Genomic DNA, 12,994 nt, shown 5'->3' on the forward strand with positions numbered 1-12,994 from the left:
ATGAAGGCGAAGAGTGGTAATCGGGAGCTTTTTGAATCGCTGTTGCGTTTTCCGAAGAGAGATGTGTTTGATTGTGTGCCATTGCATTATCTCGTTCTCAAGATGAGTGGCATGGGATGTATCACCCCCCGTGCTGGTGTCCGTAACGGCTCCACTATGACGACGTTGATAGATATTGGGTTGTTTGTGACGAATCTGATATTAGCTGTGACCATGATGGTTTACGGCATGTTCATCACCCAGCGGCACATGCAGTCACCGATCATGTTCATCGGATTGAAGATGGTAAACTTCACCTGTTACGCCTCAACTATTTACGGATTGATCAGCTGCTTTATCAATCGGCATGATATCTGGAAATTCTACAACGAGGCATACGCCGTTGATAACATGCTGGAAGAGCTAGGCGAACGTACTAATTTTACACGCAGCTTTGCACTGTTCGTTGCCTACTATGGTACTGCCATAGGGATGTGCGTTCTAGTGATCGCGGTAATGTACAATGAAAACCTACCATGGATGCTGCTGCTAAACCTAGGCTACTCTTACTTTAGCCTCACAACATTTCACATCCTCAGTTTAACATGTCTCGATGTCGTACGGGCGCGTAACGTGCGTTTGAATAAAGTTTTTCGGAAGCAGTTTTCGCTGGAGGGAGACGTTGCAGATCCACCAGCGCTAACAGTCTACGACCCAAAGCAAACGCTGATTTTGCGCCAGATAATGCAAATATTTGATAAAATTAGTGACCTAGCTGACAAGGGGAGCTACTATTACGGTATACAGGTAGAGCGATGCTACATGAAACCACGTAATGAAGGATGCCATGCCATAATGATACGCGTTTCTTGATCTATCATTTTCCAGATTATGGTCAGCATTGCGGGCTCTTTTGTTTATTTAATGTTTTACACCTTTGCCTTCACACTCGTCATCCGTTCCGTGTTGCCTGCCGAGATTGTGTTCAATGCTGGGCCAATAATTTCATACTCAATGTTCGCGTACAATGTATTTATTGTGGCTTTTTACGGAAATGCACTGAAGCAGCAGGTAACGTGGAGGAAGTCACGATTTAATCAAATTAATATTGCAAAAAGTACCATGAGTTTTTCTATTTTACTTTTCAGGGTAAAATTACCGGGATGCTGATAGACAGAGCCATCGATTCCACAAATAATGCAGAATTAATTGAAATGGTATCTAGACCACTGTCCCGCTCGTAACTCGATGTCGTGTAATGTGACCAGAATATTTTCCTACTCAGCACATTCACCTCATCTCTGTTGTGGCTTAGTTGTTTAGTAGTTATTGTTTTAGTTTAACGCGCTCTCATGATAATGCTTTTCCCAATGAACTTTGTTTCTGTCGTTAGTGTGCATAGCTATGTTTCGTTACCACGTTTGATTTTGTGCTTGTGTTTGGGCTTATGAGCACGCTGTGTGAAAGCGTTAAGCTAACGTTATTTTGATTTGCTATCTTTTGGTACATTTGAATGGCTTAGCAACGCGTAGAGATTTTTGGTTGTTTCTGTTCATTCAATTCTCAAACGAATTGTATGCTATATAGTCGTACAATATTTTGCAGTTTGAGTAGAGTTCATGTTGCCTTCATGTTGGGTGTTTGGGCGTTCGATATCTGTTCCAGATTCTTTGCACCGACACTTGACCATACTGTCAATGTTTTAGTCCCTATTGAATCGGTCGATTTGGTTTTTGGCACATTGGGAAATTGGAAAGCGGGTTGAAAGTCTTTCACACAACACACACAAAAACACACTTTGAATGGGAGTAACCGGATTACGTCGCAGTAAAATTGACCCTTGATTGCTTATCCAATGCCATCTAGCACTATTCAAGTGATGCTCTGTGCGATGCTATGAACTTTACAGTGATTTTGATTTGCTGTTGCACCATTGCTTTTTGTCTTGTAAGAAGTTATGTCCTTTTTTGCTGATACCATGTATGTGGAATTGGGTTCTTTTCATGCTTCATTGGTGATGATTGTTTGCTGTTGTTGTGATTTGACGCATGTCTATGGCATTACGTTGATGTACATTTTCGGATGAGCGCTCCTGGAAACTGCTAAAACAAATACACCCTCTCTCGTTTGACCTTATCGTGTGCGACATGGCGGATGCTTCTGGCGATTGCAATCATGCGGGTGCGCTGCTGATATGTGGCAGTTGCGTATGTTTTTGATGCAACTGGGCCATCGATCACCGATGATAACATGCGGACTTTTTCCGTTCGACTGGACACTGATTTTTTCGGTATGTTTCATGCACGATGCCTTGTTATTGCTCCTCAAACACGTTTTAACTCAATTTCATCCTGCTCTAATAAAAAATGGTTCTTCCGTCAAAGCTACCGTCATGCTGGTAGATTTTCATGGGTTTAATAGGACAAAAACCATAAAGTGTAGCATTTGACATCAAAACATAAACACTCGATCGATCGTTTCAATCAGCTGAGGCTCAAAACAGAGCAAGAAAATGAATATAGAAATCTTGACAAAACGCTATTGTATGTGTTGTACCAACAACATCAGACGATTATTTTTTATTCTAAAAACTAAACTAAACAAAACAAAACGGCCATTAAGCCCATGATTTTGTATGGAAACATGTGCTGTTAGTCACAAAATATCAAAATAATAAAAGGCTTTTAGGATAGGAGGGATATATTATTTTCATGCAGTGAAATTTTAGATTGCAATAAAACACAAAAATAACCACTCTAGACTTAAAGCTCTATTATCAGCTCAACTCTAAGAGCATATTTTGTATGGTATGATAAACTGAAATACGGATTTTTTTCACACAATAAAGATTTTTTATTTACTAGGATAAAAATGCAAACATTAAGAGACGTATTTACCCAAAAGTATATTTGTATAACATTTTATATAAGTTTGATAAGCAATAGAATATTTACACTATTTATTGTTTCAGATCCTTTCCACCGCTGCAACATACATCATCATTTTACTTCAATTTGAAAGCGCTGGAAGCTCATCAGGCTAAAACATAAAAGCGCATCGGATTGGATTTAATTAGAAAAGACACATCCTCGCATGTTATACGGGGATTCAAACATGAGTATACAGTTGTTGTTTTATGTTTCGTATGGTTTGAAAACAATAAATCGAACATATTTTTGTAATTTCTCAAAACCCTAACGATAAACAAAATTCGAACGGTAGAACGAGCAAGTGCAAATCGTGATGAATCTTGCGTACCGTCTGTATAGCATGTACAGCCGGAAGGAATATTTCACGCAGCTTGCGAAACGCAACACATGTCCCGTCTTTCTGTCTTGGAGTCATGTTCAGAATTCGTTTCAAGTTGACGTCGACGTACGATACTTCGCACCGACGTCGTGTCGTTGTTGTCGTTAGTTGCAATAAGGGTGGCGCCATTAGCACCGCAGGGAAGATGAAAATTCTATTGTGAAAGTCTCGTGTGGTTCTTTTGTGTACGCTCTTTCGAAGAGTCACGCTTTTCAGAGTGCGGTAGTGCGGTGACAGTACGTACAGGGATAAGCTGGTAGGGGTCTAACAGTTGCAGGGTGTGATGATTCCAAAGATGCATCTACGGCTCAGTGAATTCTCGTCTACCACACACCACAAGTAGAAAGGAAACTGCTACATTGCAAGAGAAGAAAAACATCAAACTATGTGCGGCATTAGTATTGTTGCAGAGTAATTATAATTCTGATGGTGTGAAGACAGTTCAATATTTTGGTATTGGATCTTTTGCAATCTTCTAAAAACTAGCGCTCTGAAAGCATGTGGGATTTTGCCTTTGATCGATGCATTGTTTGCCTGCTGCATGTGCTGTTAAATAGAAAACCCAGAACCGGTTTGGTATTTTCTACGTTACGTGACATTTCGCATCAGTTAGTTTTTGCTCAGTTGTGTTCAGTGACGTTACGTCAACGGTTGTTTATTTATTGTTTTATTTTATTCAAAGCCAAATAAAAGTTCATTCTAGCACAATTCGCATACGCTAGCAGCATCAGTTTCTATTTCATAGGTGGGTATGAGGAACGTTTCGTCAAATTTGTTCTTTCTGGCTTAGGTATATTATTAAAATGGTATGTACTTAAAACACAGGAAATGATGTTCTCCAAAATGTGATTTGAAGATTCTGAAATACTTAATAGAATGCAGTCGATATCAGCTAGGCTGATTGGCGAAAGTTTGCTGTGTGTCGGTAGGATACAGAATCGCACACAAATCAAACGAGTAAACGAATTTGCACTCATGGAGGAAAAATCAAATCAGCGAGGCGTAAGCGCCCTCACTTCCGATTGTATTGACAAACGGTGCCAGATCGGCGGATGCTGCGTTGAGTTTGATTTGAATTCAAGTGAATTCCGTTGCTGGTATACGTATTTTGCGAGCACCCACAAATATCCCGCACCAAGAAGGACATGCAAGGTGGTTTGTTTGCCTGTTGAAATACATCCTCTTCAGTGTGTGTATGGTACGGATGCGGATATGATAAAGGCAGTAGATGCAGTTGGAGCGCTTGCGAATTTGAAATCGCGGTGGGTAAAATGGATGTTTTATTATCTTCGCTGAAGGCAAGGCAAACAGATTTTATGTGCCTCTAAAACTTTGCCAGCTTACGAGCGACAGGCCCTGAAGATGTTCAATTGAATGTTTGAAAGTTGATTGCCTGCAAGAGAACACATGTTGCATGATCATGCTGTCGATCGGCTTGCTTTGCCAATTTTCAGTTCACCACCGGTTCGTAGTGCTACAGATCCCAGCGGGTAAATGAATTTAATTGAAAACTTCCAACGTGCTAAATTGAATTAATTTGATGTTTTTCTGTTTAATATTCAAACTTCCACAGCATCATATGTTTGCTGTGCCCTGCCTGTTGTTTTTCAGCTTCACCGTTGGCAGATACATATGCTGGCCTCAACGTAGCCGCCGGTGGTAGGACGTGCACGAATAGCAAAACGAATAACAAAAAACCTAACGAAGAACGATGAAACTTGAAATTCTCTGTCCCTCGTGCGCTGTTTAAGCGGGTTCAAAGTTTGACTTCTACCAAAAGCTTGTTTCTCCTGACGTAAACGAAGTGTGATCCGAGACGGCTGAGGTGCCTGAGTGGTTGTTGTTAATGCACTAGTGGCTTACAAACTTTTTTGCCAACACTTGTGAGTGTTTGATTCAGTGTGCATGACCGATGGCTTTGATAAATTAAAGGCGGCTCCAGTGGATGATAGACCTGTCCTGTTTTATTAATTTTGGAATCCGGTAAGCAAAAGTGTTAAACGAATTGTTTTGCTTGACCTAAAGTACGGCGAGGCTAGCGCTCGATGGCTGACGTTATTTTGATGTAAAAAACTTTAGTAATTTCTGGAGAGTGTGGTAAGTTATTCGGAAAGGTTTAGTGACACGTCTTTTGCAGATCATGTCTATGTTGAACGCCAATAACGTGTTTGTTCTTCTAATATCACCATTGGAAACATGGACAGCCCAGTAGCATTAGCATACTAAACGAGCTGAGTAAGTGCGAAAAATCTTTTTAAGCCCCCCGCCTGGACAACTGGGAACATCAAATGGCTGCACTGGAAATAACAAAACTGATAAACTACTTAGTAGATTATGTTCTATAACGATGTTAGCTCTCCAACAAGTCGATGAAGGTTTATTTAACTGATCCGGCTCGATTCGTTGACCAGAGAGATGCTGGCAGTATTCTAATTTTTTATTGCTATCTCTAGTTTGTTAGCACTTGTTCAAAGCAGACTGATGGGTCATGTTCTGATACAAGCTGGACGGTTGAAAAGTTTCAATGTCTGTTGCCGACGGGGAAGTAATCAGCTAGGATCGAATGTAGAATCCTGGGACCATCAGACATTGTGAGCGATTGGGAAGGGTAGTTGATTTGATTCAATTAAATGATTTCCTTCCCGTCGTTCTTTGCCATCGACACACCAGTGCTTCGTCCTCAATAATGTGTCATACGCAGTGTCGTTCGTTATGAAGCAGGTGTCTTTCAGTTTACCGTATAATCGATGACCTTGAGGCTGAAAAGGTAGGTTTGTTTTGTGTGAGTCCAATGTTCGTTCTAGCCAGTACCGGCCAAGTGTGTGCTATTTGTGTTAATAATTGTGATTGCTATTCGTGCATTTCCATAGACAAACACCATCAAATAGATGCGATTAGGCGTATGCAAGAATATACAACTGTTTGTTTTGCCATAATGAACGGCTCATCCACCTCAGTTGATCAACTTAGCTATCGATTGACGAAACATAGTTGAAATGACATTGCAGTATGTTTGTACTAAGAATTGGAAAAAAGTTTGCTATGCAACTTTAAGAATAATGTGTTGATACACTTCATTACATAATTTAATTATAAAACAGCGTATGAAATCCCGGAACATTATGAAAAAAAAAAAACTGTTAACGTACCACGCGTTTTCGAGGTTTTGAAATTGAAATCTCGATAAGAATAACAAGCGGTTTACTCGACGCTTTGAACAAAAATATCTTGAACCGAGTAATCTCTTTGCTAGATAATGGAATAAACAAATTAATGAAATCGATGTTTTTTGGAACGATGACCATATACCTTGTGGATCAGTATTTCCGCTTCGTCTAGAAAAAAAAAACACGAATTCACCGAATGATGTCAACAGTAATGAAAAATAGAAAGGTTTATACGTCTCGTTGACTGGTTTGCAAACGGAAGAGTCCGCCGTAGCCCAAAGTATTAAGGAAAATTTTCTGTTCTATTTCTGCTTTTTATGCAGAAGCCAACTGAAGGTTTTTGCTCTTCGAAGACAGTACTTTCAAGTTCGAGCTTTACGCCTAGGAAGGGTTCTGGTCAAATGAAGGTTAATGATGTTGTTTTTCAGACGGGCTGAAGTTGTTGGTAAACGTTCGACTAATTGCCGTTCCATGCATTATCTTAACAAAGCAGATATAGCATAGCAGAGAATAAGTTTGACTCCCGAGAGTACAACGATGTTACATTGGTTTGGATCAGACCGTATCGACATTGAACGCAGCCCATGGATAATTCCGATACAAAGCAAAACGATGATCGACAGCGTACGCATGGATACGCTAAGCAACAATGACTGTTGTCTTATAATCGTTAATCTCTATCTAAAGACGTGTTAAGTCTTTAGCACGTGAATAATTTATGAATAATTTAGTAAAAGTACCTAATCAATAATTCCCCTACCTATATCCCGTTTTTAGACCGTCTTCTGTTATGAGCAACACTTTCCTTCTAAATGTAATCAGCTGTGCCTGCGAAGGATAATGCTAAATGCTTCTTTGTTTGACATCGCCTTGTGATGATGAGTGACAGCTATTGTTAGTACGTTTCAGTGTAACTCCATTGTATGACAATAATCATCTACCTGCGTTAACTTAGGGACACCATGAAAACAGGAAACAAAGCCTTGGATCAAAAATGTCGAAGAATAATTAATTTAATTATCACTCTTTTAGGGTTGGACTCTAAGAGAAATTTTCATTGATAGATTAGGACGAAACCGATGATAGATTTCGTTAAACAGTCTCAGTAAAAGTGTTTATCTGTCCTAGTCTCTTATTTTTTTCGACATTTAGATGTCAAACTTTGTTTCAACGCCAATGTAATAACGTTTGCTGATGCAGGTTATTAGATTCGCTGGGTAGAAGAGTGTGTGACGACTGTAGTTAGGTGCAGTGCTGCTTTCAAACTGGCCTAGATAGTGTTGATGGAGTATTTCGGATTATCTAGTACCAGTGGTTCTAGAAGTTGCACCACAAAGTGTAATTTGCTTCCGCCATATCCGATTAAACAGCCTCGTCGGTGAAGCGCCGAAAAGTGTTTCACCCCATTACGGAGTTTTCGACTGCAACAGCTCTCGTTTTGTTCCTATCGATGTGTGTTGTGCTAGTGCTATACCCACACACAGGCATACAAATACACACATATAGTCACACATACACCCGAGAAAGATATAGAGGGAGGAAACTTGCGAAATTTAATATGCACCGATGCATCCGGTTCCCTTACTGCCTTTAGTCTCTCGAGACAGGGGTGTGTGAGTGTATTCGTTTACGGGGAAATTTATGTTGTGTGCACCGGTACCCTATTTTCGCTTCCATCGCATTAAAGGATGAAAAGTTGTTTTGTGGAATGCGCTTATCGCCGTCTGCCAAGGTGCATCGGAACAGTGCGTGACGTCGTCTATTTTGAGCGCGGTATGGTGCACCGTGGGAGCAAGGAGCGCAGGTTCGCATCCCTTGGAAAGCAGCGTTTTGTGCTGTGTAGCACGTGAGTTGTGTCCGCAAGTTGTCCTGCTATACATTTGTGCCGTTTCATGAAGTGATGAAGATCGTGCTGATCTTGTGTTCGAACGAGGAATTTGGCCAATTTCTAAATAGAAAGCTGGAGAGCATTCGGAAGCAAAAGTTTTACAACGTGTTTCCGGGAGCAGGTACCTTGCAGAGGCCTTGCGGGTGTCGTCGCCGGGGTTGTCGAACATGGCACGCACACATTACGGCACACTTGGCACTTTATGAGTTATAATGAGTGGAAGGGAAAAACATTCCTACGATCCTTCATCCTTCTTATCCTTCATCAAGATGCTGATGCAACCGGAGAAGAGGTTCGTGTTTTCCAAGCACGATAACAGGAAAGGGTGACCGCGAAAAGGCAGGTCAGTGTCAGAACGATTTCGCTTGCAGTTTGCTCGTGCACGCGAGATGAATGTGAAACCAGCAAGCCTCGACAAGCACGAAACCAATGAAAGTTTCAAGCATTAGGGGTGGGGAACGGATGCTCAACACTTTTAGTTCGGGATAGTGCAAGCGTCCCTAGTAAGGCAGCAGGTCTTAACTAATGATATATAGTGTCGATGACGATGTAATTAGGTGTGATGTAGTTGTGGTGCCCTTTTGCGCAGAGGCTACGTGGTTAGGTCATGCTGAGTGGCTGTCACGTTCCTGTTCGGCAAGATTCATCACGATCGAAGCGGGTGCTGCTAACAGCACAAAAGTTATCAAATATATGCACGTTTGTTTTAGTTGTATTTGTATAAAAAGCGGCTTACAATATTACCCAGTTAAGGTTGTGGATTTGTGGTAGTCATGTCGCCATTTTGTTGCAAAATCGCACTGATGAAGAATTTGGGCACACCCAGCTCGAACTGAATCAATATGACACTGTAGGTGGCAAGGGCAGAGATGATCTGAAAAAATAAATCAAAAAAAGTGTATAGTTAGTACGTAATTTAGGTTAAACCGTCGCCAATAGCTCGACCTACTGAAAGAGCTAAAGTCCAGTCGAAGCAGAACAATCCGCACGATACAACAGGCCTCTGATGTTGTAGATGATGAGAAAAAAGTACAAGCTAGTACACCAAAGGATTGTAAGCAAAAAAAATCAGTATCGTTAGATAGTGCGACAACAGGGCAACATTGCGATGATGAAAGTGTGTCGAGCAGGAAGAAAGATTTTCTTTGCTCCCCATCGTGCAATCTGGACAGTCGTGCACGTTTGGTATAACGTTACAGAGATGTGGTCGATAAAAGAAATAAGCGGATTATCAGGCAGATTATGGTACGCCACGCGATGGAACGACATTGTAAGCCTCACAGATGTGAGCGAAAAGTAGCTACTTGTAGCGCACGACCGCTCGATCATCACATTCCTTACGTACCCGTTCCACTAGAGCCGGCGTCTTGGATGATTGATTTATTGCCTTATGGACCAGGATGGCCGTTTGCTTGCCCTGCGGTCGAATTGGATAAGGAGGAAACGTACGCTTCGTCAATGGGTTGCGATGTTGCGCTGATTGGTGATTCGCGATATTACTAGAATAATGCGTAGGAATTACCTCTCTTTTCAGATCGCTCCCAAGTTTGACAAGCATCAGGAAGAGCAAAGTGTATAAGATAGTTAATGCTGAATAAATCAAAGCAAGGGCTAGTACGATCGGTGTCGGGTTGGTTAGCATGTGCCCAATGGTAAGAATGGAAAACACTACGGTGACAATCAGTGACGCACAGAACATCATTGGCTTGAAATTCGAGATAAAACGATAAAATAATGTAAAATGCTGATTGTTTTATTTTCTTTCACTATCCGCTGCTGAAATAAATGATATCCAAATGTAAAGAAGAGAAGAGACAATCACCTGCCACGCGAAAATGGTGCAAAATATTCCAATGGCATCGCACAGATTGCTGTAAATTGCTGTAAATCCTTGTACATGATTCATCAATACCCTGTACGAAGCCGCTTGTTCTCCTGAGTGTTTCTCCACAAAACAGATCCTATAATAGTGAAATAAAAAAGGGTAAATTCTAACAAACGTTCAACTAAAAATGATTTACAATGTAAGCGTACCGTAGCTGCTTGTTGAATGCAAAAAACCGGTCTCGAAAACCATACAACCCACTGATAAAGGCAACCACGCAGGATATATGTATGGATCTGATAATATAATAGTAAGAGGTAATGGCCTGCATTGGCATGCTCTGTAAAGAGAGAGTTGTGTTGACGAGCATTTTTCCAGCAGTGTAATCATTAAGGATCAGTAGTCCCTGACAAGCGAATGATCCCAGGAGCAACGCCACACAAACTAGATGGTGTTTGGAGTGCTGAATTTCATAGAAATATTTGCTAAACTGGAAAATAGTTCGACCAACAGTTTGGCGTCCGTTTAGGTTTATATGTTTAGGTTTAAAGTTTAATAATTGCCAGCTTTATTTACCAGAGAATCTGCCTCTTCCACTAACTGCACCATATGTAGGAACTTTTTCCGAAACAGCAGCACCAACGTGGCTGACACGGAACAATTAAAGCCAGCAAGCAGATATAGAATGAGAGTGACCATGGTTATGATGCGGGATACGGGCATATTGAGAAACATCTTGGGCCACGATACGTAAAGCATTTGGAGGAAAAACGTTTGCCATAGAGTAAAAATGGCGATATCTATAAATTTAACTTCTGATTTCAACGTCTTGGAGTGGTTACAACGATTGTTAGAGTGGTGAGAATTAGATGGAATGGAACGCCCTTTCGCTTGGGAAATTGTATATGGGAACAAACCGAACAGCTTCAGTACACGTATATTGGGTTTCATCGTTTCGAAGAAACTCCCGATATTAAACCAATATTTTAGCCGAGTTGACATTCCGGGAAATTTGTTCCGAACTTTGAAACCGAACTTGTGTCTCTCTGATGCTTTATCACACTGATCGAGACAGCGTAGCACCGTTCGGAAAATAAAATCACTTCCCACTGATGGAGGCGCACGGTGGATGGTGTAGAAACGGTTCCAATCTGCACTTTTTTACTCAATTTTGTAATGTTTCTCGAATAAAATGGAAACCCTTTTCCGCTGTTTTGCCAATTCACATCAACTTCTCAGCGACAACTGATGCATGGCTTGAAACAATACTTCGCGCCGAGGAAATGTAAGCCAGTCCGTTCCATTTCCCCCAGAACGATCGTTTGAGCGGTGGGGCGTGGATAGATAAACATACCACAACGTGTTTACAGAAAGTCATAATATTTGTATGGTGGTAAAAAACGCTCTCGCACTGAGTGCATGAAATAGGAGTGGTAAAAAAGCATTGCAGGTGTGGGAATCATTCGGAGAATGATGAATGTTTTCTATCCACACCCGGTACGAACGTTTCCCTATAGACGTTAAAACCAACAAACATCGCAGATATAGGGGTTTAGGACTTTAAATTTAATTTTCAAAAGTTAATGCGGAAAAAAATAATTTCCTTCAAAAGGTTGGAGCAAGTGACAAAATAGTTGGAAATAAACAGCATCGAAAGTATTGTTATTTTGAAACAGAACCTCAACCACTTGGTAGAAATGATTGCATAGAAACCAGACCAAGGCACGATGCATTTGGCACAAAAAGGTTTTAAACATTCATATCCATAAGCGAATTATTGTACTTTCTTTACCACCTGTCGGTACACAATTCTTATGATGATATTACAACGACAAGGAAAACAAACAAATTGTGCGATTGAGATTCACTTACAGACTTGGACCAAAGACATAAAACTCGCGCGCAAGGTGAAAGCGAGTGGAAAGAGAAATAACAGCTTGCTGACTTATGAATATTTACTGAATTTAAAGGAATGCTGGAGTGCAGCAGCATTGACTGCAAAAGGACATGATCTTGGGCTTGTAGAGGTAATTGAATAAAGAATGGTATTTATTCAGCAAATAAACTATCGCAAAATGCGCTGTCACCAAGGGCGCTATCAAACGATTGCAAGCGAAATAAACGCTGTGACTTTGAGACAGTCGCTGCCGTCCGTATCATTCGTTTGTCGGGTGATGCCTGATGCAAAAAGGGAGCAAAGCAGTTAAATAAAACAGAAACTTCACTAATTTGCTGTTGCTACAGCTTTACTCAAGTAGTGAATGGGAAGGGGAGCTGGACTGAGAAGATCAGTGACAGTGACGGAAGCTTTCAGCGTTGCGTCTGTACGCAAGCATGGGCAACTTTAGTCTGTCACACTGCACAGTGCACAGACTTGTTCAGCTTCTCACCAGAGCCACAATACTGGAAGAGCGATAATTTATTTAAATTGCAACAAAAAGAAAATGTTATCCACAGCCGGCCAGCATAATGACGTTAAATCATTTAAAAACGGCAACTTAAACGGATGTCCAGGAAGTTGTGTTTGGGCGGTTGGGAAATTAGTCTTCTGTACGCTGGTACCGTACGTTTCCATGGAACTTCTGTCCGCTAGACGCGCTGGATGATGGCCGTGTAAAGGCCGACTAGATAGGAAAGGAGAGAGAACAATCGGTGCAACATTGCTGTCAACTTTCAGTCCCTGCGAGCCCTTTATGTCCGGTGCAGTGCTATTCGAGATGGCTTCAATTTCCATTTAGCATTTTTCCTTGCCAGCCAGAGCCGGAGCAGAGTGGTCTAATGACGGACGTAAAGTTTTCCGATAAAGAGATAAGCGGAATAAAATAA

General features: G+C 41.1%; 2 protein-coding genes across 2 annotated transcripts; one reads left to right on the top strand and one right to left on the bottom strand.

Annotated features, from left to right (window-relative positions):
- Positions 1-3,047, top strand: LOC121589652. The gene is made up of 5 exons (XM_041908731.1): positions 1-786; positions 868-1,050; positions 1,128-1,196; positions 2,183-2,269; positions 2,951-3,047. The coding sequence occupies exons 1-5, from the start codon at positions 1-3 to the stop codon at positions 3,020-3,022; spliced, it is 1,197 nt and encodes a 398-aa protein (XP_041764665.1). The 3' UTR covers positions 3,023-3,047.
- LOC121589802 lies at positions 3,043-11,456 on the bottom strand. The gene is made up of 8 exons (XM_041908968.1): positions 10,745-11,456; positions 10,378-10,658; positions 10,166-10,304; positions 9,866-10,048; positions 9,689-9,760; positions 9,293-9,379; positions 9,088-9,217; positions 3,043-6,047 (listed from the first exon to the last, which is right to left on the bottom strand). The coding sequence occupies exons 1-7, from the start codon at positions 11,168-11,170 to the stop codon at positions 9,092-9,094; spliced, it is 1,314 nt and encodes a 437-aa protein (XP_041764902.1). The 5' UTR covers positions 11,171-11,456; the 3' UTR covers positions 3,043-6,047; positions 9,088-9,091.
- Between the last annotated feature and the right edge of the window lie 1,538 nt (positions 11,457-12,994).

Source organism: Anopheles merus, chromosome 2R (assembly GCF_017562075.2).
Source record: "Anopheles merus strain MAF chromosome 2R, AmerM5.1, whole genome shotgun sequence".
In the NCBI taxonomy this organism is placed as follows: Eukaryota; Metazoa; Arthropoda; class Insecta; order Diptera; family Culicidae; genus Anopheles; species Anopheles merus.

What these genes read in the sequence shown, in the direction of transcription:
- LOC121589802 (XM_041908968.1), bottom strand. Translation starts at nt 11,170, where the DNA reads ATGTCAACTCGGCTAAAATATTGGTTTAATATCGGGAGTTTCTTCGAA. An exon ending in GGAGCGATCTGAAAAGAGAG is followed by an intron (nt 9,761 to 9,865) that starts GTAATTCCTACG and finishes ATTCGACCGCAG; the next exon opens with GGCAAGCAAACGGCCATCCT. An exon ending in ACTGGACTTTAGCTCTTTCA is followed by an intron (nt 9,218 to 9,292) that starts GTAGGTCGAGCT and finishes TTATTTTTTCAG; the next exon opens with ATCATCTCTGCCCTTGCCAC.
- LOC121589652 (XM_041908731.1), top strand. Translation starts at nt 1, where the DNA reads ATGAAGGCGAAGAGTGGTAATCGGGAGCTTTTTGAATCGCTGTTGCGT. An exon ending in GAAATGCACTGAAGCAGCAG is followed by an intron (nt 1,051 to 1,127) that starts GTAACGTGGAGG and finishes TTTACTTTTCAG; the next exon opens with GGTAAAATTACCGGGATGCT. An exon ending in ATGCAGAATTAATTGAAATG is followed by an intron (nt 1,197 to 2,182) that starts GTATCTAGACCA and finishes GATATGTGGCAG; the next exon opens with TTGCGTATGTTTTTGATGCA.